Source organism: Sabethes cyaneus, chromosome 3 (assembly GCF_943734655.1).
Source record: "Sabethes cyaneus chromosome 3, idSabCyanKW18_F2, whole genome shotgun sequence".
NCBI lineage: Eukaryota > Metazoa > Arthropoda > Insecta > Diptera > Culicidae > Sabethes > Sabethes cyaneus.
This window is the reverse complement of record NC_071355.1, coordinates 163,566,225-163,590,282: the sequence shown is the minus strand read 5'-3', so window position 1 is coordinate 163,590,282 and position 24,058 is coordinate 163,566,225. Positions and strand designations below refer to the sequence as shown.

Here is a 24,058-nt window from a genome sequence, read left to right as displayed (position 1 = left end):
TAGCGTACACACTTAATCGGTTCGGTAAAATTTTACCGAAATCTAAACAGCAGAACGTTCGGTAAAATTTTTTATTGCACCAAACATTATTAATGATCTGTAAACGTCGATTGGCACCATCGAAATTTTTACCGAACGTTCAGCTGTTTAGATTTCGGTAAAATTTTGCCGAACTCGGTGCTTTTTGTTAAGTGTGTAACTTATCGTGCACTCTTAAATGATTCTACTTGTAAATAAGTCGGATTTAGTTAGAGCTAGGTTGAAACTACTCAAAATGCCCTTAAAGTGTACAAACTCAAAGTTTGGGTAAAAATTTCAACCAATTCTGATGGCTACTTGCTACCGATAATTGAATTATTCTCTGTGACAAATAACGCACTTTTAAGTTCCTACTACCAATTTTTTGGTTGAAAAACTACTCAAAATCTGAGTTTGCACACTTTAAGGGCATTTTGAGTAGTTTCAACCTAGCTTTAACTAAATCCAACATATTTGCAGGTAGAATCATTTAAGAGTGTGGGAAAAGAACGACAAGAAAACTAAACTGCCTACAGGCTGATAAAATATAGGTGATCTTATGTAAAATTTTCCGAAGAATCTCGTGGTGCCAAACCCTTTCTTCTGTTTACCATCAGGAAATGTCCCATTGTGCTCATTTTCCCCTATTTGACATTTTTTTCCACTTATTGGACTATACCAAGCTAAATTTCGAGAAAATAAAACTTAAAAACCAAATAACTTTGTGTAAAAAAGTCCGCAGAATCGAATAGGGTTTACCACATTTAGTTTAGAGCACATTAATTTTATTGGTTTAGTTCCCGTTTGCTAGGTAACTCTCATCCATCAAACTTTTCATGTAACATTCACGTGAATTGTTGGTAACTCCCACTCATACTAACCAGTCTACGTGCGATCCCGGTAAATTTTATCAATTTTCTCATTAACTACCCAGGTAACCAATAAGCATTTCCAATGCAATATAAAAGCAGGCCAATAAGCATTTAAGTTGCCTTAAATGCTACTTAAATGCTATTTTGGCAAAATATGCGGCTACTTTACTGCTAGCCCTCTTATAGTGCTGACAATGCTTATTTGCAGCTAGTTACCAACAAGAAGAATTTAAATAGAATTGTGGATGCCAATTTACAACAGTTATGCAGTCAAAAAGCTGATAAACAACAACCTGCAGTATAAAACGCCAGGGATGCTAATAAACGACTGATTTACTGCTTATTTTAATGGTTATTGGTTACCTGGGTAGTACATAAAGTTCACGTAAGTTGCTATACAGAAGTTTACATGAATTTTCACGTGAATGCGACGTGTCGATTTTTTTGAGTGTGCCCATTTAAATTATTTTTCGAAACTGTCGAAAGTATAGTCTCCAATATGGAACCAGAAGCAAAATTACATATTTATTGCGACTGCAATCAACGAAATGCAGACTTTATTACAAACAGTGAAAACGAATGTGTCTTACTTCCAGTCGTAGGCGAAAATGAAACATTGCAGTATCTTTTTGACACTTTGAATTTGGGTTGTATCAAACAAACCACATTAAAAATAAACAAAACTCATATACAGACCTTTTATTCAGCAAATGCATTAATGACTTCTGTGTGAATGCATTATTAACTCCATTATGGAAAAATGAAGCATTTCACATAGCAACCAAATACTCAATTTTCATGCATGTTTCCAACGACTGGGTGTACGAAGAAGTGCCAGAATACCATATAACTGACTTCGAAGAAGTTAAACGTAGACTACATTTAATAACAAAATAAAAGAACAAAAAAAAACAGCGCATAAAATTTACAAAAGAGAAAAAAGCAACATCAATCTCCAGAAGTATCTTGAAATTTGCGATCAGTTTAATCTATACCTATAAAAATGGATTTCTGTCTGTCTGTCTGTCTCTATGTTCCTTATTTAATCGAAAACTACTGAACCGATCGGCGTGAAAATTTGCATGTAGGGGTTTTTGTGGCCAGGGAAGGTTATCTCGATGGCAAAAGACTAGAACTAATCAAGCAAATGGAACCAAATATAGCATGTGGGTGTTTTTGTAGGCAATTTTTTTTCTATGGTGAATTGAGACCCCTCCCCTCTTTAGGAGGGGAATGATGACCGCTCTCCCTTTTAAGATAGGGGGCTTCCATACAAATGAAATGCAAATTTCCTCATAACTCGAGAACTAATCAAGTAAATGGGACCATATTTGGCATGTGGGTGTTTTTGCAGACAAGAATGTATTCTATGGTGAATTGAAATCTCTCCCTGCTTCTGGACGGGGAGGGCTCCTATACAAATGAAATACACATTTCCTCATAACCCGAGAACTAATTAATCAAATGGAACCATATTTGGCATGTGGGTGTTTTTGCAGGCAAATTTTTTTCTATGGTGAATTGAAACTCCTCCCTTTTTTATGAGAGGAATAATGACCCCTCTTCATTTTAAGAGGTGGGACTTCCATACAAATGAAATACAAATTTTCTCATAACTAGAGAACCAATCAAGTAAATGGAACAAAATTTGACAAATGAATGCCATTGCCCTATGCCCTTGTTGTTTTGCCCGGTCAACTTAACCATCAATTGTGTATGACGCTTGATCAGTTTTTAATGTGAACGCCTTCATACCAACGGGGTTCAGATTAAAAATGTTCAGATTAAGGAAGGTCATTCCAGCGGGGGTACACGGTATTTGGCATGTGGGTGTTTTTGGAGGCATGCATTTTTTCTTTAGGACCCCTTACCTCTTCAGGAGAGGAGGCTCCCATACAAATGAAATACAAATTCCCTCATAACTCATAACTAGTCAAGCAAATGGAACCAGATTTAGCATGTGGATGCTTTTGTAGGCAATTTTTTTGACGTAGGACTACGTCTTACGGCAAGTTTTGAGATAGGCCGTCATTCCAAAAAATCGAAAAATGCGAGCGTCACGAAAAATGAAAGGTTTTGAGCGCTAATAGCTCACCCAACAAACATTTTTGTTTAAGAGCAGTTTATTCAACCATTGTATAGCTAAATTCAATGGAACAAGCGTCTGACAAGCTGCTATGCAACAAAATTGTTCCTTGGGCAGCCGTTTTCCCAACGATTTACAATATTCTTACACCAATCGATTGGAAAATCTTCTAAGAATTGAACCAAATAAAGAAAAGTGTGGATTCTTGATGTTGAACTATTGAAAAATTGAAAATAATGAACCTATGTTTTACCAGAATTCTCGCTTCGTGATTGGCTGTTGGAACTTGGAAATGACGTCATCAAAGTAGAAACGCGTTTTCACGCTTCGGCTTATAATTCAGTCAATTTTCAATAGATTTCCAAGATATTTACACCAATTGATCGGGAAATCGATTGAAAATATTGAAAATATAGAAAACTATTGATTTTGTTTTTGAAATTGAATTTGAAAAATTTTTGTTTTTGATTTTGAAAATTTGAATTATTTTCATATTTTTGCCTTCCCTCGTCAGTGCTTCCCTAGCACGGATGACAGAAATATATACGATATAAGCTATGGGTGCTTCCTTATTATTGTATTTAATTTACGCCCTATAGAATCCGATCGAAAATTGTTGAGCTTCAGCTGTTGCTGCTTCCTACGGATAAGGCAACGAAGACATGCAAATTCACCCCGATTTACTCGAGTCGAATCTCGCACACGATTTCGCTCAAAGAAAATGACGTGAAAAAGAAGGGGAAGAAGGAAAAAGAAGTCAAACTCATTAGTAGATTAAACCAAAAGCCACTCTAGTGTCAGATTAACAGTGCAAAATGCGGTACGTTGCATTAAATCACAGTAGTCTAAATAGTCATAAAAGGGGCAATATTGAATAATTTAGAGATATAAACTCATTGAAGTGTGAAAAATTCGCTAATCACTAAAGAATGCAACATATTAAAATTACACTTTATTTTTTAGCCCCTCCCCATTTCGAAAATTTTTAAGAGGGGGGGGGCGACATAAACTTTTTTCAAATTGATATAAGCCTAATTCGTTAAAAAAAACCTATAGCCACTCGTGTGTATATCACAAAATTTATAAAATGTGTTTTGAGTAAATAGGTACCTGAAAAACAGAAGAATCTTCTACACACTTAAACGATTCGGTAAAATTTACCGAAATCTAAACAGCTGAACGTTCGGTAAAATTTTTTATTGCACCAAACATTACTAATGATCTGTAAACGTCGATTGGCACCATCGAAATTTTTACCGAACGTTCAGCTGTTTAGAATTCGGTAAAATTTTACCGAATTCGGTGCTTTTTGTTAAGTGTGTATATAATAAAACCAAGTTGGTTCGTTTGTTTGTAAGGGATAAACTCAAGAACGGCAGGACCGAATTGCATGATTCTTTTTTCAGTTGATGTGTTTTGGTTTGCGGCAGGTTTATACGCAAAAAAAATATTAAAAATCTACGCGAAAAACTGAAAAATAGTAAAAAACCGATATTTTACTTTTCCCGCCATTCGTCGCATAGACAATGTTTTAGACTACTATGATTATTATCGGTGCAAATCAACCGGCGTCGCATTCAATATGAAGCGTCGTTGCTGGGCTAACAAACATGTTGTTGAGGGTAACTTTGATTGAATGGTCAATAGTGCCTGATTTTCACAGAACATCTGTTCGTTACAACTGTGTTAGAAATACTGAATACTGAAATACTTAGAAACTGAGTTAGAAATGTTCGTTCGATTTAATCGACGTTTTTCGGCGAAATAAGTATGAAGATTTTTAAATACCAGTTAGTCCGGACGTTTCGAGCTACTACTGGTCTTCGCTCATCATTTGCGGACAACTTTTTCGTCCATTAGGTTCTACTTGGTTTATCTTTCGCCAAGTCCAAGTAGAACCTAATGGACGAAAAAGTTGTCCGCAGATGATGAGCGAAGACCAGTAGTAGCTCGAAACGTCCGGACTAACTGGTATTTAAAAATCTTCATACTTATTTCGCCGAAAAACGTCGATTAAATCGAACAAACATTGCGGTGGCGGCGATTATCTGAAATCAACATTAGTTAGAAATGGTAATCTTTCCAGTATCCTAAAACTTATTGCCAAATATTCATTGAAAACATGTGAAAAATGTTGATTTTTCAATTTATAGCACTCAACAGTTAAGCTGACTGTTAATTTATTTTTTATAAAAGTAAATTCGATAGCTCTAGATAATGCCTAATTCCGTCTGCTGTAGTTGTCCGTTAATATGGTATGCAATATACATATACAGTGGTTTACCGATTTTATCTACCCATCCGAAAATTTTTGGTAGATATATTTGGAAAGTAGACAAATTTGGGGAGAAATGAATTGCTCCAAAATAATTTAAATGAACAAAAAATGTTGTTAATATTAATCATTTTCTTCAATTATGTATTATTTTAGCGTAATTTTACGCATAGGGCTCATTTTATTGATATCAACAATTAGCCATAACGCATGTCAACTCAGCAATACATATTATGAAAAAAGACATATCGAAATTCAAAATTGCTCCAATTTTATTCAAATTTTGTGTACTTATTCCTTTGCAGTAAATATGAGATCCGTATTTTAATTTGGTACTTAGGGTTCTCTTTTCTGAGTCAGTGTGGTCCCAAAAGTTACCATTTTTTCCACCTTTTTTTCTTTGAAAATTCATAACTTTTGATCCATTGAACCTATTTCAATGATGTTATTACCAAATGGAAAGTATTCTAATGAGCTTTTCAGAAAAAAATATTGGACTAATGCCCAAACTTTTTTTTATCGCAAAAACATTAAAAACATTCACTTTTTATGTTTCTATGGTGTGTAGACCAAAGAAAGTTTTCATAAAGTATCGAGAATACAATGGAGACGCATGGTTTTTGTTTTTACTTACAATAAACACTCTTTGACACTTTTTGGGGGTCTTTGACAAAGAAATGCGTCTCAAAAATAAAATGCCATGCGAGTCCATTGCATTTTCGCATCTTTATTTCTTAAAAAAGAGTATCTCAAAAACTAAAAATGTCAGATATCTGTTTTTTGATATCGTATGTAAAAAACTAGCTTGCCGTTGAAAGTATAATGAAAAACTAAAACCTTCTTTCCATTCCGAATTTTCGAGTGATTGCTATACCTTTATACTATATATTTATATAGTAGAAAGACAAAAACGAATATTTTAAAAGTTTTAAGTGATTTTAAGAGTATCAAGGCTCCTAAAAAAATGTTTTTGCCATCATAAAAAACTTTGAACGTCAGTTTATTGTTTTTTTCTGAAAAGCTCATAAATTTGGTAATAAAACTATTAAAATCGGTTCAATGGTTCAAAAGATTAGAATTTTTAAGGAAAGAAAGGTGATAACCATAGTTTCTAGCGGAGACGGGGTGTGCCTGTTAGCGTTACGGTATAGAAAAATATCTCAAAGGATCATTATGAAATGTTAAAAATATGCTTCACAAAATAAATGGAAGTTACTTTGCGTATTTGACTTCAGCATTATTATACCCATTCTGTGTATAATTACATAGCACAGATGCCATATAATAAACTATAAAATAGAGAAATATTCCCTGTAATGCATAAATTCATGAAATCTTCCAAAATTTCATGCTGAAATGACAATTTAAAAAAGGTAGATAAAACCGGGTCTAAATGGTAGACAAAATCGGGGGTACCTAAATTCGGGTGTAGATTAAACCAGGTGTAGATATAATCGGAATACCACTGTATTGAAACAGAACCTTTATTCTTGCTAATAAACAGTTTTATGGGCTAGCAAATTTAAAAAATAATAAATGTTGTATAATGCGTTGGGGGTTCCGTTTATAAAAGAGCCTAATAGCCTAAAACTAATTCTTTCACATCATTTATCAAATTAATGAAATTAACCAGAACTGGAAACTTTCTACGTTGTATGCGTTTCTAATGCATGTTTACGAATGTTTCAATGACTAAAAATTAGGTATGAAGCTATATGACCGTCAAGTGAAGAATATACTTTATGTATTAAATTTAATTGAAAAGTGTAGGTACTTGATAAGAATATTAGCTGAAATAGATTAACACTAAAAGTACATGTAACCCATTAGAATTATTCGTATTGAAAACAACGTTAATTATTTTTTGTCCTTTTCTCTTCTGGTTAGACTTCTAAAAGTGCAAAAAGGCTCATAAAATTATAATTCTGTTTCAAATTGTTTTGAAATACCAAAGTAATAAAGAAGACAAAAAAGGGTTTAAGACAAGGCGTACATTTATTTGCATTTTCGTATGTTTGAGGAGCCCAGCAAGAAATGAAATTAGCAAATAACATTGATTATATTTTGAGGAATAATGAAACCTATCGGATTGGTATAATATACTAACAAAGGTAATTGTTTGAGGACTTTCAGTAGAGTATAATTCATTCGATAAATTCTTACCAATCGATTGATAAGTAAAATTAAAAATCTAATGAATCTAATTGACATTCTCATTTCATACATATGAATATCAAATTTAAATTCAAAAATTACGGTGGCAATCACAACAAAGCTCTGATTTCGATAGAGGAAATCGAAAGTGTCAACAAATTATATGTTTAATAAACCAACAATTTGCGTAAAAAAGAACATGCAAAATTTCAAATCAATAATGGGGGAATGCACAAAGGCGAAAGAAAACATTTGAGGGCGTTGAACAGAACAATCATAGATTTCGGCGGCAATGAAAATATAGTTGGTGGTGCAATGATTCTGTTCTCAAAAAGTTTTGAATGTATATTGCATATCATTAAACAGTTAACTGCAGTAGACGGAATTAGGCGTTATATAATAACATCGAGCCTACTTTTACAAAAAATAAATTGACACTCAGCACAACTGTTGGGTACTGAGAATTGAAAAATCAACATTTTCCACATGTTTTTAGCGTATATTTGGCAATAAATTTTACGATTTTGATTGCCATTTGTAACTAATGGTTTATCACAGTTGTAAGAAATAGATGTTCTATGAAAATCCGGTAGTCAATTAACCATTCCCTCAAAAGATAAACTTCTCAAAAACGCACAAACCTTAACCCACACTTTGAGTACATCCAAAATTTACTATTTACGGCATTTAATTCAATTGGTGGCAGTACGTAGTTTGCCGGGTCAGCTAGTAAAAAATAAAGCATATCGCGCGTTGTTCTTTAGGGATGAGTTGAGTCGTTAATGATTTTACAGGGGTTTGAAATACCAAATTAATTGGCTTAAATAATAAAATATTTCAACCTATACCTTCAATGATACGTTATCTTGCGCCGTGAGTTGGATAGCATGAGCATGAACAGTGATAAAGTGAATGAACGGTATCAAAGAAATCCACGAGCTCACCCGTTTTACATGTGAGAGATTTCCGGCCGACCGTCGCATCAGAGTTGAATGAAGTGCTCCGGCAGGACGTTTTTGGCAGTGGCAGCAAATTCGATTCGTGACTGACTGCTAGATGGAAGGTGTACGAGACGAACTAACCGTCGCCGGATGTTAGTTAAGGAATGTGGTTCGAAAGTCATAAGTTAAAAGCATTCCACACTTGTGCGATCAGTGTTTTTGGTGTTATACTAAGTCAAAAAAGTAGTTCTTTTTGGTGAATTGACAGAATTGCGCAAAATTATCGATTTGCAAAGTGGTACGTCTGCTTCGTTTGCTCTCCGAGAGTGATACCCACACCAAGAAGGGACACACCGCGGCTCGACTGAGAATGAATTGTGGTCCGTTAGTGGTGGTCTCCGTCGCTGCCGCCGTCGGCACCAGCATCGCCATCACCGTCGCAGCACCATTCACGAGTTCTATCGTTGTGTGATTGTTTTGTCTAGCCAGTTTTCGTGTACGTATAGGGCGCGATCGGAAGCTCACCCCGTCGCGTAGCGTCGCGTCTTTGATCAAACGGTTGGTGTTGGTGAGCTTCTCGCAAACTCACTGTCGCCATCGACAGAGCCAGAGCCAGTGTGCAGTGTGGTGTCTGGTGTGGTTGTGTGCAGAATAGCGGTGTGTGCGCGCGCGGTAGCCGCGCTATAAGCATAATATAGCGAAAAATTCTCTTTCAAAAAGGTTCATTCGACGGTTCCGTCAGACATGTTTTGCTAGACAAACGCGAAGGTTCTGTTTTGTGTCGCGCGCGAGGTAGTTTCCACTGTGGGAGACCTATGGTGTGTAGGCAAAAAGAAGTAGAAGAACAAGCAAAAACTGTTTGTAGAAGGGTCTGAAATCCGCGCGGGGGTACGTGTGTATGATTGGTGTCTAGTAAGTACGATGGAAAGAAGCGGCTGGATGGTAGCAGTGAGAGGAATCACCGTCGTCGTCGGAATCGGACTCGGAACCGATGATGACAAGAAGTGAATCTTGTTTGCTGCTTCGGCGTTGCTAGTGATGCGAATAGCAGAAAAAAATCGCGAACAGAAAATAGATTCAGTGCAGTGATTTTCGGATTCGGTTTCGGTGACGGACTTTGCCGTAGTAAACCGTAGGTTAGATGTGTCGTTTGTGCGTTATTGATTAATGGGATTGGCACATCGATTGATTGGAGAGTAGTAAACCGCAAGGTCAACGTCAGAAGAAGACGGTTCGGACGAAAGAAAATGCAAATTGTTGTAAAGAATGGCCACGTTTGAACGTTTCACCGAAAAAGTTACAAGTCGGCAAACTTTTGCATCGTTCCCATCCGACTGATTCGAGCAATACGCGTATTAACACCTTGATTGGTTTTTTCCAACCACGGTGGGCAGTTACAAATATAAATAAAACGTTGCGTAAGTGCAGCTTTTTCTTAACTTTTACGCCGCGCGGCTGCCGTATTTTGTCGAATTTCAGACGACGGACGAACATCGTTTGCAATTTTTTTTTTCTCTTCGTTCCCTCTAATGTCCGTACTTTTCGGCGACCCGTCGTACCTGAAGCTGAAACGGACGTGAACAGAGCGAACAGCGAGCTCGAAAGCCGTCAAGAAGCAGGCAGGCAGTAGTGGGCAGTGAATGTAGCGGGAGAGAGCGTCGCGCCGCCTTTGCATTTGCCGCCGCGCGTACATGTGAGCGAACGCGCAGAAAAAGTGGAGAAAGCAAAAATTGAAGTAATTTTAGTGCCAATTAAAATTAAAAGTTTGCGAGCCAGTCGGGAGAAGAGCGGCGCAAGGAACCGTGTAAAGTCGTACCGAAAGACGGCAACATTCTTGGCACATGGTTTCCGCCGTTTCCACCATTGCTGGTTCGCTTGCACCGGCACAGCCTGTCTGGTCGGTGATAAATTTTTCGCGAATGTATTGCACAAACTAGCAAACGTATGTAAACCGGGAATCAACCGGGACCAATAGGAAAGAGTTTGATGACAGCTTGGCCGTACGACATTACATCCTCTCATACCGACTGCTCACATCCGGTGACAATGTACATCATACAGCGGATCCTGTTCCATCGAGCCCTTGGAATGCCCTACTTCTACGCCTCATTCTGAGCACCAAGCGACTTGAAAATGCCCTACAAGTCGTGAAGTGTGGCTGGGCCGTTTGTGTGGGTGGTTTGTTTGCCGCCAGCGGAAGTGTAGTTTAGAGGAAAAAAACGAAGCCTCTTCAGATTGGAGAAAAAGTGTTCGTTGCGATTGAGATAAAACAAAGAGGAAGTGGAGTGTTTAGGTGAAAATCATTTGAATACCAAACCCGCCCTCACAGTGCAAAGGTGAAAATCCAAAGTGCTTGTAACGAGGGGCAATAGAGAAAGAGAGAATCTAAACGACAAGTGTGTTTTCTACCGATGGAAAATGATTGGGTTCTAGAAGACCCGTTTCAGTCGTGTGTTATCCTACAAATCCGGGCTAAAGCAATTTGATGAAAAAGTGGGTGTGCGTGAAAAATAAAGAAGTGTCTCAAGTAAAATAATACACAAAGAAAATTTTCCCGTGCCTGTTGCAATCAAATATCGACGGAATCCCCCCTCATCCCTGGGCGCACCGAGAGCGGAGTATTCCCCTTCCAACCGAACCGATCCTGTGTAGAAAAATGACCGAGTACGTTCCGCCACAACTGATCACGGTGCTGAAAACCTACCAGGACAATGCTCCTAAGGGTTTACACGGACCTGGTCTCTCGTTGGTTCATCCCAGCAAGAGCAGTGCTGCTGGCGGTGTTGTCGGTCCTAGCGGACGACCGGAGCGACCAGAAACTCCCGAACATACAGATGAACCGGGTGGAAGCTTAATTGTACAGCCTATCACTGGACCACTGCCCATGCCATCGCATCCGATCATGACCACTCCGGATCCGGACTGTGGTGTGGTGCAACTTACGATGCTTGAAGGAAAGAAAATTGGCTGCTTTCTGCTTGGCGGCGAGATGAGGCTCTGTTTGCCACAAATTTTCAACAACATCCTGATGGACTTTTCAGTCGAGCAGATTAATCGCAGCATTCAGGAGTTGATGATCTATCTGTACAATTGCACCGATCAGCAGCTGCAGGAATTCAAACGAGCCAACATCATTCCTGAAACGGCAAAAACGTGCGGTCTGATCACTCGGACAAACGCCGAACGGCTCTGTAGCTACATGCTACATCAAGCCGACAGCACCAGGAACCGGAAGGGAGCAACTACGTCCTTTCGGGTGTACCATCGGTGTTTCGGCAAAGCTGAAGGCATTTTCACGGCCGAACTCTACTCGTACAAGGAACCGGCCTGTATCGAGTGCTGCGAGTGCCAGGGAATGTTTTCGCCCCAGAAGTTTGTCTGCCATCAGCACAACCGGCACGAGAATCGCACCTGCCACTGGGGGTTCAATTCGAGCAACTGGCGTGCCTACATTCACGTGGCACTGGATGAGGAAAATCGTGACGCGTATGTGAAAATTTTGGAGGAAATCTGGAGCCAGGAGCGGGACACCGAGATGGAGTTTGAGCTGGAGCGAGATTACTGGATCAACAAGCGAAAGGTGAGTGTGTTTCTGCGATTGGTTTGTGTACCTGTTTTTTTTTCTTCCTTGTATTCAGTGGGGGCCGATTGAGGCTGATAAAAAAAGAGACAAGTCATTTGCTATCGGCGATGCCAGTTGGTAAGCCGTATGCCGTAATCGTACGGATAAATAATTGTCTACCAAACAGAGATAAGATAGCCTTGAAAAACCAAATTCGTATTTGCGAAATAAAGGCAGTTAATCCAATTAAACCTGTCTGCGAAGTTTCATTCATATCGAATCTATTGTCAGATAAGATAGGTTAGGTCTACAAATGGAAGGTAATAGACATTTGAGCTCAATTCGCTGGAGCAATCTCTGTGGAACGTTGTGGTTCGGTTTCACAAAGTTGAACGTGGGTGATAATGATGGTGAATGATAATTAAGAGTTTCACATTAAAAACATTCTTAGAAGCAGATATTTTTTATGACAAATGATCTGAAAATGAAACAAACTTTGTTTTTTTATTATACAAACTCAAATTTTGTCAAAGAGAAATCGAAAAAGGCATTAAAAGTATGTCTCAAATTGTTTGGCTTTTAAAAATTAGAGCAACTAACGAGTATTATTCGCTACATTCTTGGACCTGGGATGTATATCATATGTACATATACAGTACATGTACAGTAGTTAAAACTTGCTGCAGGTGTTGAGAAATCGTGATTTTTTCGCAGGAGTGTGTTCGCAAAACCTCCGCTTTTACTCCAAAAGTCGTATCTTAACTTATACTCAGACTTTTCAGTTGATTTGGAATAGAACAGACGAATGTTCGGTTGAGGGTGCTGAAGCCGCTATAACAAACTGGTCGTAAAAAATGTTTGTAGTTTACTTAATAAAACGACTTTTTTGTTTTTTCCAACGAGCGTGATTAAGTGTTGTCACATGGTTTTTAAAGATTCCTCGCCCTTTCGCAATATCTATGAATAATTATGCACATGTTGTGAATGCTGAAAATAATACCGGCAGGTTGAAATTTTTAGTGTCCTTTAGTGAAACGGATGACGTAGGACAGGCAGGTTTTGGTTATAAAACCTTGAATAAGAAAAACGATCAGGAAAACTTTTGGCTTTTTTCAATTCATGACATCTGACCTCACGAGCATCGTAAGAAATATTTGAATGAAAATGTAAGCAAATTTTCTCATGAATCCAAGAAAGCTATCAAAAAAAGTTTTCACGAAATTTTTCACTAGTTTGGTACTGTCAACTAGTACTGTCGCAATGAACCCAATGCCATTCTGACATTCAAAAAAATCTGTGAATACTTTTCGATACGAGCTGGCAGAATAGAATCCGGCCTGAGAGTGGTCGGAGTTTTTAAGAGACTAGTGTTAAGAACGATCTTTAGCGGCGCACAGGAGAAAGACAGAGCATGGAGGCCGATAATGAAACTTGTCTGAGTCTGATGCTTTGGAAACAATTTATCCTGGAATTCCTCAGGGATTTACGGATCTCAGTATGAAACTAAACTGACTAAGGGCCGCCCGTTAGCCTTCACGCCAAGAAATGTTATAGGAGTTAGTATCGTTAAGGCCAAATAGGCTAATCAGATCACGTATTAGCAACTAACAAAACTACCGCTACTCGCATAACAGTCCCATTTTCTGTAGAGTTTCATATTTAAATGGGACTTTTGCGAGTGGCGGTAAATGCGAATGGGAAAAAAGTGGCATTCCATTTTTAGACCCGCTTACATCAAGATCCAAGATATTAAGAATCGTGATGAATTCGAAATGCTTGTGCCTCCCGAGGACCAGCAAAGCAGTGTCCAGCAAAGCTACTCCGGACGAAAGAAAACGAAGAACCCGTACCTGAATTTTCTGCGGAAGTACAGGAGCCAACACTGCAATATGACGGCGGTTGAAAACGTAAAGCAAGGACCCGTAAATGGCCCCAGATGACTTTGAATCCACAACTCTTCGAAATAGCCATCATGCTTCAGCCGCTCGCAATTCATCTTGCTGCAAAGGTCGCTTGATTGATTCGAGTAGTATAGATTTAAGTAATTTTTCTTGTTTTCGGATTGATTCAAACACTACTATTGGCCGACCAACTGCTTTTTGAGCTGCTACGAAACTACTTACCATAATTGGCAGCGCAAACCATATCTTCAGAGTAAAAAAAAGATGACGGTAACATAAATTTTGGATTGAAAAAAGTACTTCGTAAATAGCTGCAATATTTCGAGAATCATTTACCGACTGTAGAACTGATCGTAACCTAAACACTAGCAGCCATTAGCGTGATGGTGGCGTTCTCATTGCTGTTGCATCTTCGTTTGTATCCAGTCAAATCACTGATAAGTTTTCGGCTTACATATGTGTCCTTGTCCGCCGGTCCGGCAGAATTCAAAGGGATGAAGTCAGGGATATCCACTGCTGACGGTTACCCGCCATGGCTTTTACCTGTCGCCAGGACAACCCGGATTTCGTTGGCTATGCTGAATCGCCATGAGCCTCTGGGTCTACCTCTTCTACGCTGTCCTTGTGGATTCCAGTCGAGTGCTTCTCTGCAGACCTCGTTCGCTCCTTTCCTCAAGGTGTATCCGATCCACTTCCACCTACGTTCACTAATTTCTGTGGTTATCGGCCGTTGATGACACCGACAATGGTGTTCCTTATTAGATATCCAGTTATCAGGCCACCAGGCACGAATGATATATCGCAGGCACCGGTTAATGAATATCTGCAGTTTTTGCGTTGTTTCCGCTGATACGCACCACGTTTCGCAGGCATACAGCAGTACGGATTTGAATTAAAGATTCAGGTTTTCGTACGTAGAGTGATCTGGTTGGAGCAACCAAATAATTCGCAGACCTGCAAAGGCACCCCTGGCCTTCCTGATCTGTGTGGCTATATCAGTCTTGGTACCACCATCGGGCATTGTCTGGCTACCAAGATATTGAAAGCCGTCTACCTGCTCAACTTGTAGTTCCGCTACTGTGAAGTTGGTGGAATTGTTAGTGTTGACTACCATAGACTTGGTTTTTGCTACATTGACTGTGAGCCCTACAATGTCGTCGGCTAGGTCGAGGTCATTTAGCTGCTCCATCGTTAGAGGATTCCAAGGCAATCCTCGATTTGGCCTACTGTCAATTGTTCGACTAATATCTCATCCATAAATATGAGAAGCTGTCTCACAGCCAGCAGTAATCTTTATGGGGTCGGACAAGACGCCGTCGTGCAAAACCTTGCACGAGAACGCCTCGTACTGAGCCTTGGATGAGATGAATTAGCTTCTCTGGTCCTCCTCTACGCCTAAGTGCGCCTTAGATGTTTTCGTGGTTGAGTCGGTCGAACGCCTTTTCTAAGTCAACGAACACCAGAAGAACAGAGTCCTGGAATAAGTTTTCGGCCTGTCTTAAGAATTATTACGGTAACAGTTTGACAGTTGGCGCTTTTTATATTCGTCACCAGTCTAAAGCCGGGATGGCTCGTGCTGTTTCAAGCACTCATCTCAATTCAACTCGATCTTGGGCCGTTTGTCGCTAATTTCCCAGACATCTCAGTAGTCGTAAATTACTTCCGACATGGTCGGGCCATCTTGCACGTGTAGCACCCCTGTTCCTGGTGCCGGTGGGGTTATTTGAGAGAACTGTTTTCATTGCACTGTCGTCCGGTATCCTTACGACGTGTTCGGCCCACCACCGCAGCCCACTGACTTTCACCAGATGTGCGATGGGAATCTCTCCAAGCAGTGCATGTAGCTCGTGATTCGTACGACGTCTCCGCCACTCTCCGCTTTCAGTTTGTATTCCGCCAAATATCGTCTGCAGTACCTTCCACTCGGACACGACAAGGGCGCGTATGCCCTCCGTTAGCAGCGTCACGGCTTCAAGTGCATAAAGAACTACTGGTCTAATAATGGTTTTGTACATCGTCAGCTTCGCACGACGGCGTATGCTTCTTGATCTTAGCGTTTTGTGAAGAGCAAAGTAGGCCCGATTTCCCGCTTGAATAGACTGATGGATCTCCTTACTAGTGTTCTTGCCGCAGTCGCCATCAATTCCAAATACACGAACTCATCTACCACTTCTAGTTCGTCGCCGTGAACAGTTACCATCCGTGGGAAGAACACGTTTGTTTCTTTCGAGGGTCTTCCTTTCAAATGTTTACTCTTCGATGCATTTATACTTTGCCTAATTCTTCTAGACTCTACTTTCGATCTGGCGTAGATTACCTCCGCCGTCGTAAAGTTCTTAACTATATGATATCAAAGTAGTTTGAATACCAAGTGTTCTGCTTTTGTGAACCCAGGGCTCTTGAATCAATGCCAGATCCAATGAGTCTTTTTGAAACCTCCTAAAAAGCACGCTTGATGCTGCCCTCATGTGATCGAGGTTTATTTGTAGAATCTTAGTATTCTGAAATTCCTGTTCTGTTTTGCATTTAAGCACGTTTGGGGGACTCGGAGTCCCTTCTGATCCTCGCTTTAAAGTTTTTCTGCTGTCGCCAGTACCCGAATTCTCTCTGGATCTAGGATGATTTTGTCTTCGTATGGTCTCACCCTTACCCCTGATCTTACTGGAATATCCTGAGCCCCCTAGCAGAGTCAGTGTAGTGGAACCGCTCGGCCCTGGAACTTCCAGAATGCCAAGATCCGCGGATTTCGGAGACCAACCACGAAAAGTCTCTGCCTTGCCGGAAGCCCTGCTAGAGTCTCCTAGGCCATCTTGTGGAACGACTTGTTTATTCCCATTGGTCTTAGGCGTAATCCAGCTATCAGGGTTTCCGGGTCTTTGAGACCACGCCTTTCGACCCTGGATTTCTTTTGAACGCGTCGGTACTGGTACAGCATAGTTTTGAAAAATTTACCTTTTAGCTTTCCATACAAAATCCCACAAGTTAGCTACCGCCTTGGTGAAACTCGTGCCTCTCGTTTCGACCCCTCAACCTCTCAAGAGCGGTGTTGAAGAGCATGCAGGATGAGCCGTCATCTTGTCGCTTAGCTGTTTTATTTCTGCACGACCTCTGTTCTCCTTTTGGCGCTTTTTACTCCCCAGGATCGTGGTCAACTGGTTTCTTGCTCGTCGGTATTTGATCGGTATTTCTCTCTAGTAGCAATGCTCAGATAATTAATCCAAGCATTTTTTCTCTTCACCGCTTGTTGGTATTCCCCATCAAATCAATCTATTTGTATACTTCGGGGCTCTTCACCTAATGATGGCCGAGCATATTCTATCCCAGCCGTCTTCGAGGTTTGAAACACCTAACTCCTCAGAAGAAGACAGTGCCTCATCCAGTATTTGCGCATAGTTCTCGGTTATCTAGCTGCCTGATGTTCAGCCGAGAAAGATCGCTTTGACGTGTCTGGTATACGGTTGACAGTTTTGAGCGCACATATACATCCGCACCCCGTAGGGAACGTATGTTCGTGATGTCAGGAAAAAACCGGCCTTATATGAAAACGTGATCAATTCAGTTCATTGTACGTTAGTCAGCTGATGGCTTTGTGGATAGTTTTGAGTGGGGAAAAAGTGCCTCCGATCACTAGGCCTTGGGAAGCTGCAAAGTTGATGCATCGCAGGCCGTTACTGTTCGTGTCGGTGTGCAAGCTATGGGGTCCTATCAACGGTCTATACATGTCTTCCCTACAGACCTGGGCGTTCATATCCCCGATGACGATCATGATGTCCCGTGGGGAGCAGCTGTTGCACGATGCTTCCTTCTCATCGTCAGTTTTACGTACTGCACATTAATGATGCTGTAATTGAAGAAACGGCCCTTTATTCACAAAATCCGTTTCCAGTTCGTTGGGCGTACCACCGCACTGATAAAACTGGGCCATTCCAACGTGGATCTTCTTTAAACCTCTTGTTTGCGACAGATTTCCTACAGACAGAGATACACCAGCGGAATTCTACAGTTCCATGTACCGAGCATCCATTCGTCGTCCTTGTTGCCGAATAGTCCGATCCGTATTTGCTTGAGTGCTCGCAATAGTTTGATTTAGGTAGGTTGCCTTACTGGGGCCATTATATTTTCACGGCACCAATTGGAAAAATTTTCCAACAAAGACTGAAGAACGTAGCAGCCGGCCAAGTTTTCCACTACGACGTATATTTTGTGGTCGTCCGCATATCGTGGGATTTCAATTCTTAGCTGTCTACCTAAAGTATCCGAAAGTATGGTACACGATGAACTCTATCAATCTGTTAAATCGATAATTGCTACAGATCCGCACGGTTTTATGAAAAAACGCACGACCACAACAAACTCACTAAGCTACGTTTCGACTCTTGTGGACAAAATGGAAAAACGACAACAAATTGACGCTGTGTATGTCGAATTCAGCTTTTGACAAGGTCCCACACGTTCTAGCGGTCAAGAAGTTTAAAAGAATAGGGTTACCAGAAAGGATAAGTCAGTGAATCCTGTCTTATCTTACGGGTCGCAGCTCAACTGTGAAGGTTTGTGGTGTCTGCTCTACCTCATTTCAAATTCAGTCCGATGTACCTCAGGGCAGCGTCCTGGGACCATTGCTATTCGTTTTATTTATCAACAATCTATGTTGAAAATTAAAGTCTCCAAAGTTATTATATACTGACGACCTCAAATTTTACCGAGTAATCACGACGTTGACAGATTGTTGCGCACTCCAAACGGATATCAACACACTCATGGATTGGTGCAGTTTGAACGGAATGGAAGCAAACGTGAATAAATGCTGCATAATATCATTTACCAGGTTACGTGCATCAATTGTGTTAGATTACATCATGGCAACAAGCAGTTTGGAACGAAAGACAACTGTGAAGGATTTGGGAATTCTCATTGATAGTAAACTAAGATCTCTGCTGTTACGGCTAAGGCATACGCAATGTTGGGGTTCCTGAAAAGAAATACGAAGTTTTTTGCAGATATCTACAGCTTGAAGACCCTGTTACTGCTCGCTCGTACGGAGTGATCTAGAGTATGGTGTGCAAGTGTGGACACCATATCATGTAGTTCACATCAACCGAATCGAACGTGTGCAAAGGCAGTTTATTCGATACGCTCTTCGGAATCTTGGCTGGAGTTATAGGACAAACCTACCACCGTATGAAAGTCGCTGCATGCTGATCGGCCTACCAACGTTGTCAAGTAGGCGAGTATTCCGTCAACGCATGATTATTTTCGACGTTCTAGTAGGCAACATCGACTGTGCGGATATATTGAGTAAACTACGCTTCAACACGCCATCACGGGTGACGCGCCAAACTGACTTTTTCGGCAATTGCTTCATCGCACTGCTTACGGAATGAATAACCCGCTGGAAGTTTGCTGCAGTCGTTTCAATGAAATTAGCTATTTATTCGACTTTGGTTTGTCAAAAAATGTATGCAATCTAAGAATTAGTAGTATTTAGTTAGTTAGATAAGTTTTATGTCTGTGCGATGTTTTTTTATGTCGAAGATAAAAATTAAATAAAATATACTGTTAAGTAGAGTTATCACATCATTAAAAAACAACAAAAATAACAACGGACCTGGATTGCTCCCTTGGGGAACTCCAGTATCATTTACGAAAATATCAGACAGTGATGATCCGATTTTAACCTGTAGCTTCCTGCTTTTCAAGTATGACTTCAACTAGCGACTAAGACGGCGTGATATCCCAAGCTTAGCGAACTTCTTCAAAGCAATATCATGATCAATCCGAGCAAATGCTGAACTAAGATCTGTATCAAGCATCGCCTTGGTTACCCGAGCCAATTGTGTTAATGCAAACGGTAGTGAACTCTAACAGATTTTTATCAACTGATCTTGCTAGTACGAAACCATGCTGGTCAGGAGAAATATAATTCTTACAGGCGAAAAGAATTACTTCACTCACAATAATTTCTGTTAGCTTGGGGCCTGAACACAGTGATGTGATGACCTATAGTCTGACAGAGCGTTTTTCGCCTTTTTTAAGCCGGGAATTTGAACGAGTTTTTGACGTAGGACTACGTCTTATGATAGGTTTTGAGCGCTAATAGCTCAGCGGTTTTCCGATCGATTTTCAATATTCTTACACCAATCGATCGGAAAATCTTCTAAGAATTGGCCCAAATGAAGAAAAGAATGGATTCTTGATGTTGAACTATTGAAAATTTTAAAATAATTAACCTAAGTTTTATCAGAATTCTTGCTTTGTGATTGGTTGTTGGAAATGACGTCATCAAAGTGGAAATGCGTTTTCAAACTTCGGCTTATAATTCAGTCAATTTCCAAGATATTTACACCAATTGATCGGAAAATCGATTTGGAAAATATTGAAAATATAGAAAACTATTGATTTTCAATGCGCGTCATTGAAAAATTGAATTATTTTCATTCAATTATTGCCTTCCCACGTCAGTGCTTCCCTGGCACGGATGACAAAAATATATACGATATGAGCTGTGGGTTAAGCTTACTTATGATTGTATTTAATTTACGCCCTATAGAATCCGATCAAAAATTGTTTAGCTTCAGCCACAGACTTACAGACGTAACACTGAAGCCTCATTTCATCGTCAATAAAAACGATCATTTCAAATTTTCGCTTAAGCCAAGACTCAAACAACAGTCGCTGCGCGAGAACGCCGTTCGCCTGCGCTGGCGCTATTATAATATACAAGTAAATTTATAGCAACCTAGTCTGCGTAGCGCGAAGACTGCACCAGGTGATGCTAGTGTTTTTTCCAAGTTTTAGGGGTGTCATTGAAACGATGTTTTGTTGAAAAATTTGTTCGAAGTGTTACGTCTGTTAGTCTGTGCTTCAGCGGTTGCTGCTTCTCCGGATAAGGCAAGGAAGACATCCAAATTCACCAAGCGAGACCTCAACAAACCGAAGAATCCATCGACTCATCCGCCAGTGAACGATATGGTTTTGGCTGCTATGCCTTTTACTGCGCATCGTCAGTCGGTCAGCGGCTTTCGTTGGCGACACATCGGACAGGCAGCTTTCGAGTCACATCCGTGGCATAATTTTAAAGGTTGTATTTGAAACATTGTTTGTCTTACGGTGCACATCGTCGTCAGTTGGTCGATTTAATCGGTTGCTGAGGAAAGGAAAGCATGCTGAGCGTGTTGGAGCTGGAGCATTCGTCTCGCTGCCGTGATGGAATATCTGGCTGTTGAAGTTCTGGAATTGGCAGGAAATATGCTGCTCGCCACAACCAAATGAGCAGAATTATGCCATGTCACCTGGCCTGGACTGGTATTTCATCGTGACTCATGACCATACACGAACGGTTTCGTCGATCGCATAGCTGCTGAGGCTTTTCGGCTGGTCCGTTGCAACAAGCCGTGCCTGGTTAGCGGTTATCGGTATTCCAATTTACCGAACAGAGAATTACGTTAAGTGCGTTAGGGCAAGTTTATTGCAATCTGGGGCTATGATAATCAAACAATCGGTCCTTTTAAGGGCAATAGAACGATTGAAGAGTTTATTATGTTTTCTTGCCCAGTTAATACCATAATAACACAGACAACGAGCGAAAAGTTGAATTTTTCGCCATTGCGGACGACCAACAAATGACGGAAATAAGTTTTCTGGTCAAGGGCGACATTTTCTGCGACTTCCAAAACGTCTGCAGGTTGTAAATGCTTTATTATCAGTGTTCTTTTGTAAGCCGCAGAAAAGTTGCGCAAAATTTTCAACTTTTTGAAAACTCGCGCGTACCGTCTACCGATTACCAGAGGAAAAGCACTATTCAACGTAGAAACAGATCATGAAAATTTATTTACTGTTTGGTTTAGTGTGACTTCGATTCGTTTTAATAAAATAGATTCAATCAATTCATGAATACAACTCCAAAATCGGTTGAGGATTGAACGTATACAATGTTACTACTTTGATAAACGTTGCATGCGTAGGTTGTATACATGAATCGTATTATTACATACATGGATACATCCTACTATCGCTACAAAGAGACTTACGTAGTCCTACGTCATCTATGCGGTCGTGTCTTGTGCACAACCCCTCAGATTTTTTTAAAACCGGGAATTTAAACGAGTTTTTTTTTCATTCTGTTGGAAACTTTACCTAATGAATCCATTGAAAGCTTAAATATCTTCAGAAGTGGCGTTAATAGTAGTCGAATGCAGTATTTGAAAATATTAGCGGGAATAACCGTCTGGTCCTGGTATATACGATGATTTAAGCCTGCGTGCTGCTCTAAGCAACATATCCTCTGATACAGAGAAACAGTCGATATCCACCAATTCAGATGGAATGGACAATGGAAGTCGAGAAAGCCCTGTTGGAAGGATTGTAAGGGTAAGCAACTTCGAAAACTGACGCGAAATGCTACGCAAACAATATTGACACTTTGCAGCATTAGTCGAGGCTGCTGAAGTACCGAGTGGAACGGTCGGACGTTATTATGGACGTACATTGCAGAAGACAAAAATGCATGTTTCATTGATGACTTTAATTAATTTTGTTAATTAGTTTTGGAATCGTTTCTGAATGTGCCCAGCCATTAAAATCACTCTAATATCGCCCCATGAAAATACCTGCTCCTGCGCTACCGGGCGTCCGTAGAACAGGTTTGTCTACGTTTTGCACAGCCGTCACAGGATAATATGTATCTACTTGATAACCGGGCAATGTTTCGGTTCCCGGTTGTACGCCGCATCTATTTAATTACTAACCTTGCGGCCCATTATCGTGTTTCTACTGGTTCTCATTTTCCGACGAACTCCTCTTTGATGAGCATCTCTCGATTCACTTGTAATAACCGACATTACAGCTGGTGGTGGCGTGTCGTAACGTGTACGGCCTAACCATTCTTGAAAAATAAAAAGAAAAACAAACCCTTTTTCATCGTTGTTGCTTCTTCATCTGCGCTATAAAAGTCACGGCAAGTCGGCTCGGAAGGCTCTGACAGGGTACAGCAGTCCCGAGGACCCGACACATCCGACAGAGCCTAGAACGGTAATAACAACGAGGTGATGCATCAATGGCGGCTCTTTTTCACTGTTGGCAAAAAAGGAAAGCTTCTATTAGAAAAGACTTGTTTCTTCTTTATCGACGGACTTCAAAAAGTTAGCTGTTAATAGGTAGGACGACAATTAATAGTGTAATCTTAATGCTACTTACTATAAGTGTATCTCGAAACTGGCCGAGTGACTTGGACATCATCCCAAATCCTCTATACCCATTAATATCATATCAACAAACTGACGTCGTGGCCTCACTTTTCGTCTGATTCTGTGATTGTTTTCCCGGTAGGCGCTATTTCCTGGCTTCTGTTTGAATGCCTGCATTCGCTGTGAGTATTTTCAGAGTGCATGCTTTGGTTATTACTCAACAGAACATTTAATGGAAACTATCCAATAAAAATATTCAACGAATGCCTGCCTCCTAGCCAAACAGATAATTTGATGTGCATGTGCACTTTTTTAATGTATTTGTTCTGTCGCTGGATCACACCGAATCATTCCGATGCCCCCTGAAATGTTTGCATGTTACTAAAGCAAAGATAAATGTCAAAATAAAAATGCAGTATAATTTGCGCTAGCACACACAAACCCATGCTTTCAATTAGCTGCCCGAGCCCCGAACTCGTCGGAATTCCCCTTCCAATTCCGTGTGATAACAAACGAACAAATTATTTACCAGCACGTTTCCCGCGTGCTTTTACCGTGGTGCTGGTCTACCTTCCGTCTAAGCTGCCGTTGTTGCCGCTGCTGCTGCTGCTGCTGCTGCTGCTGCCAGGAGGTCTGTGCACGGAGTAGCAAATAAAAATGCATAATTTATGTGCCATGCCATATTGCGTTTGCGACGGACGACGCTGCACCGAACCAACCAACTGGGTGTTGTCGGTCGTGTCGTGTATGCTGCTGCCACTGGTGCGCAGTCCATGTTGGCCAAAAGCAAGCCGAAATACGCGCCGAGTCCCGAGTCCAAGTTCAACCAATTCAACCGTGTGCGCGTCTCGCGGATGATTTCCTTCTATCAGTGTAGGTAGGTTCGACCGGTCACAACTGCAGCCTTCGTCGTCGTCGTCGTCGGCATCATACATAATTGGCTAGTGGAACAGCAGTGTGATGCGGTGTGAACCTTTCTTGTCCACTCACTTGCGCTATGCTGCACTCTGCCCAGCCAGCCTTGGTCGCCGGTTTGCGGTTTTGCTCCGGTCCGGTCAGTCAGCGAA

The 24,058-nt window shown here is 40.6% G+C and overlaps 1 protein-coding gene across 1 annotated transcript; it reads left to right on the top strand.

The window, feature by feature from the left end:
• The first annotated feature begins 9,097 nt into the window (after positions 1–9,097).
• Positions 9,098–12,101, top strand: LOC128742332 (ski oncogene-like). The gene has a single exon (XM_053838663.1). The coding sequence runs from the start codon at positions 11,003–11,005 to the stop codon at positions 11,996–11,998; it is 996 nt and encodes a 331-aa protein (XP_053694638.1). The 5' UTR covers positions 9,098–11,002; the 3' UTR covers positions 11,999–12,101.
• The last annotated feature ends 11,957 nt before the right edge of the window (positions 12,102–24,058 follow it).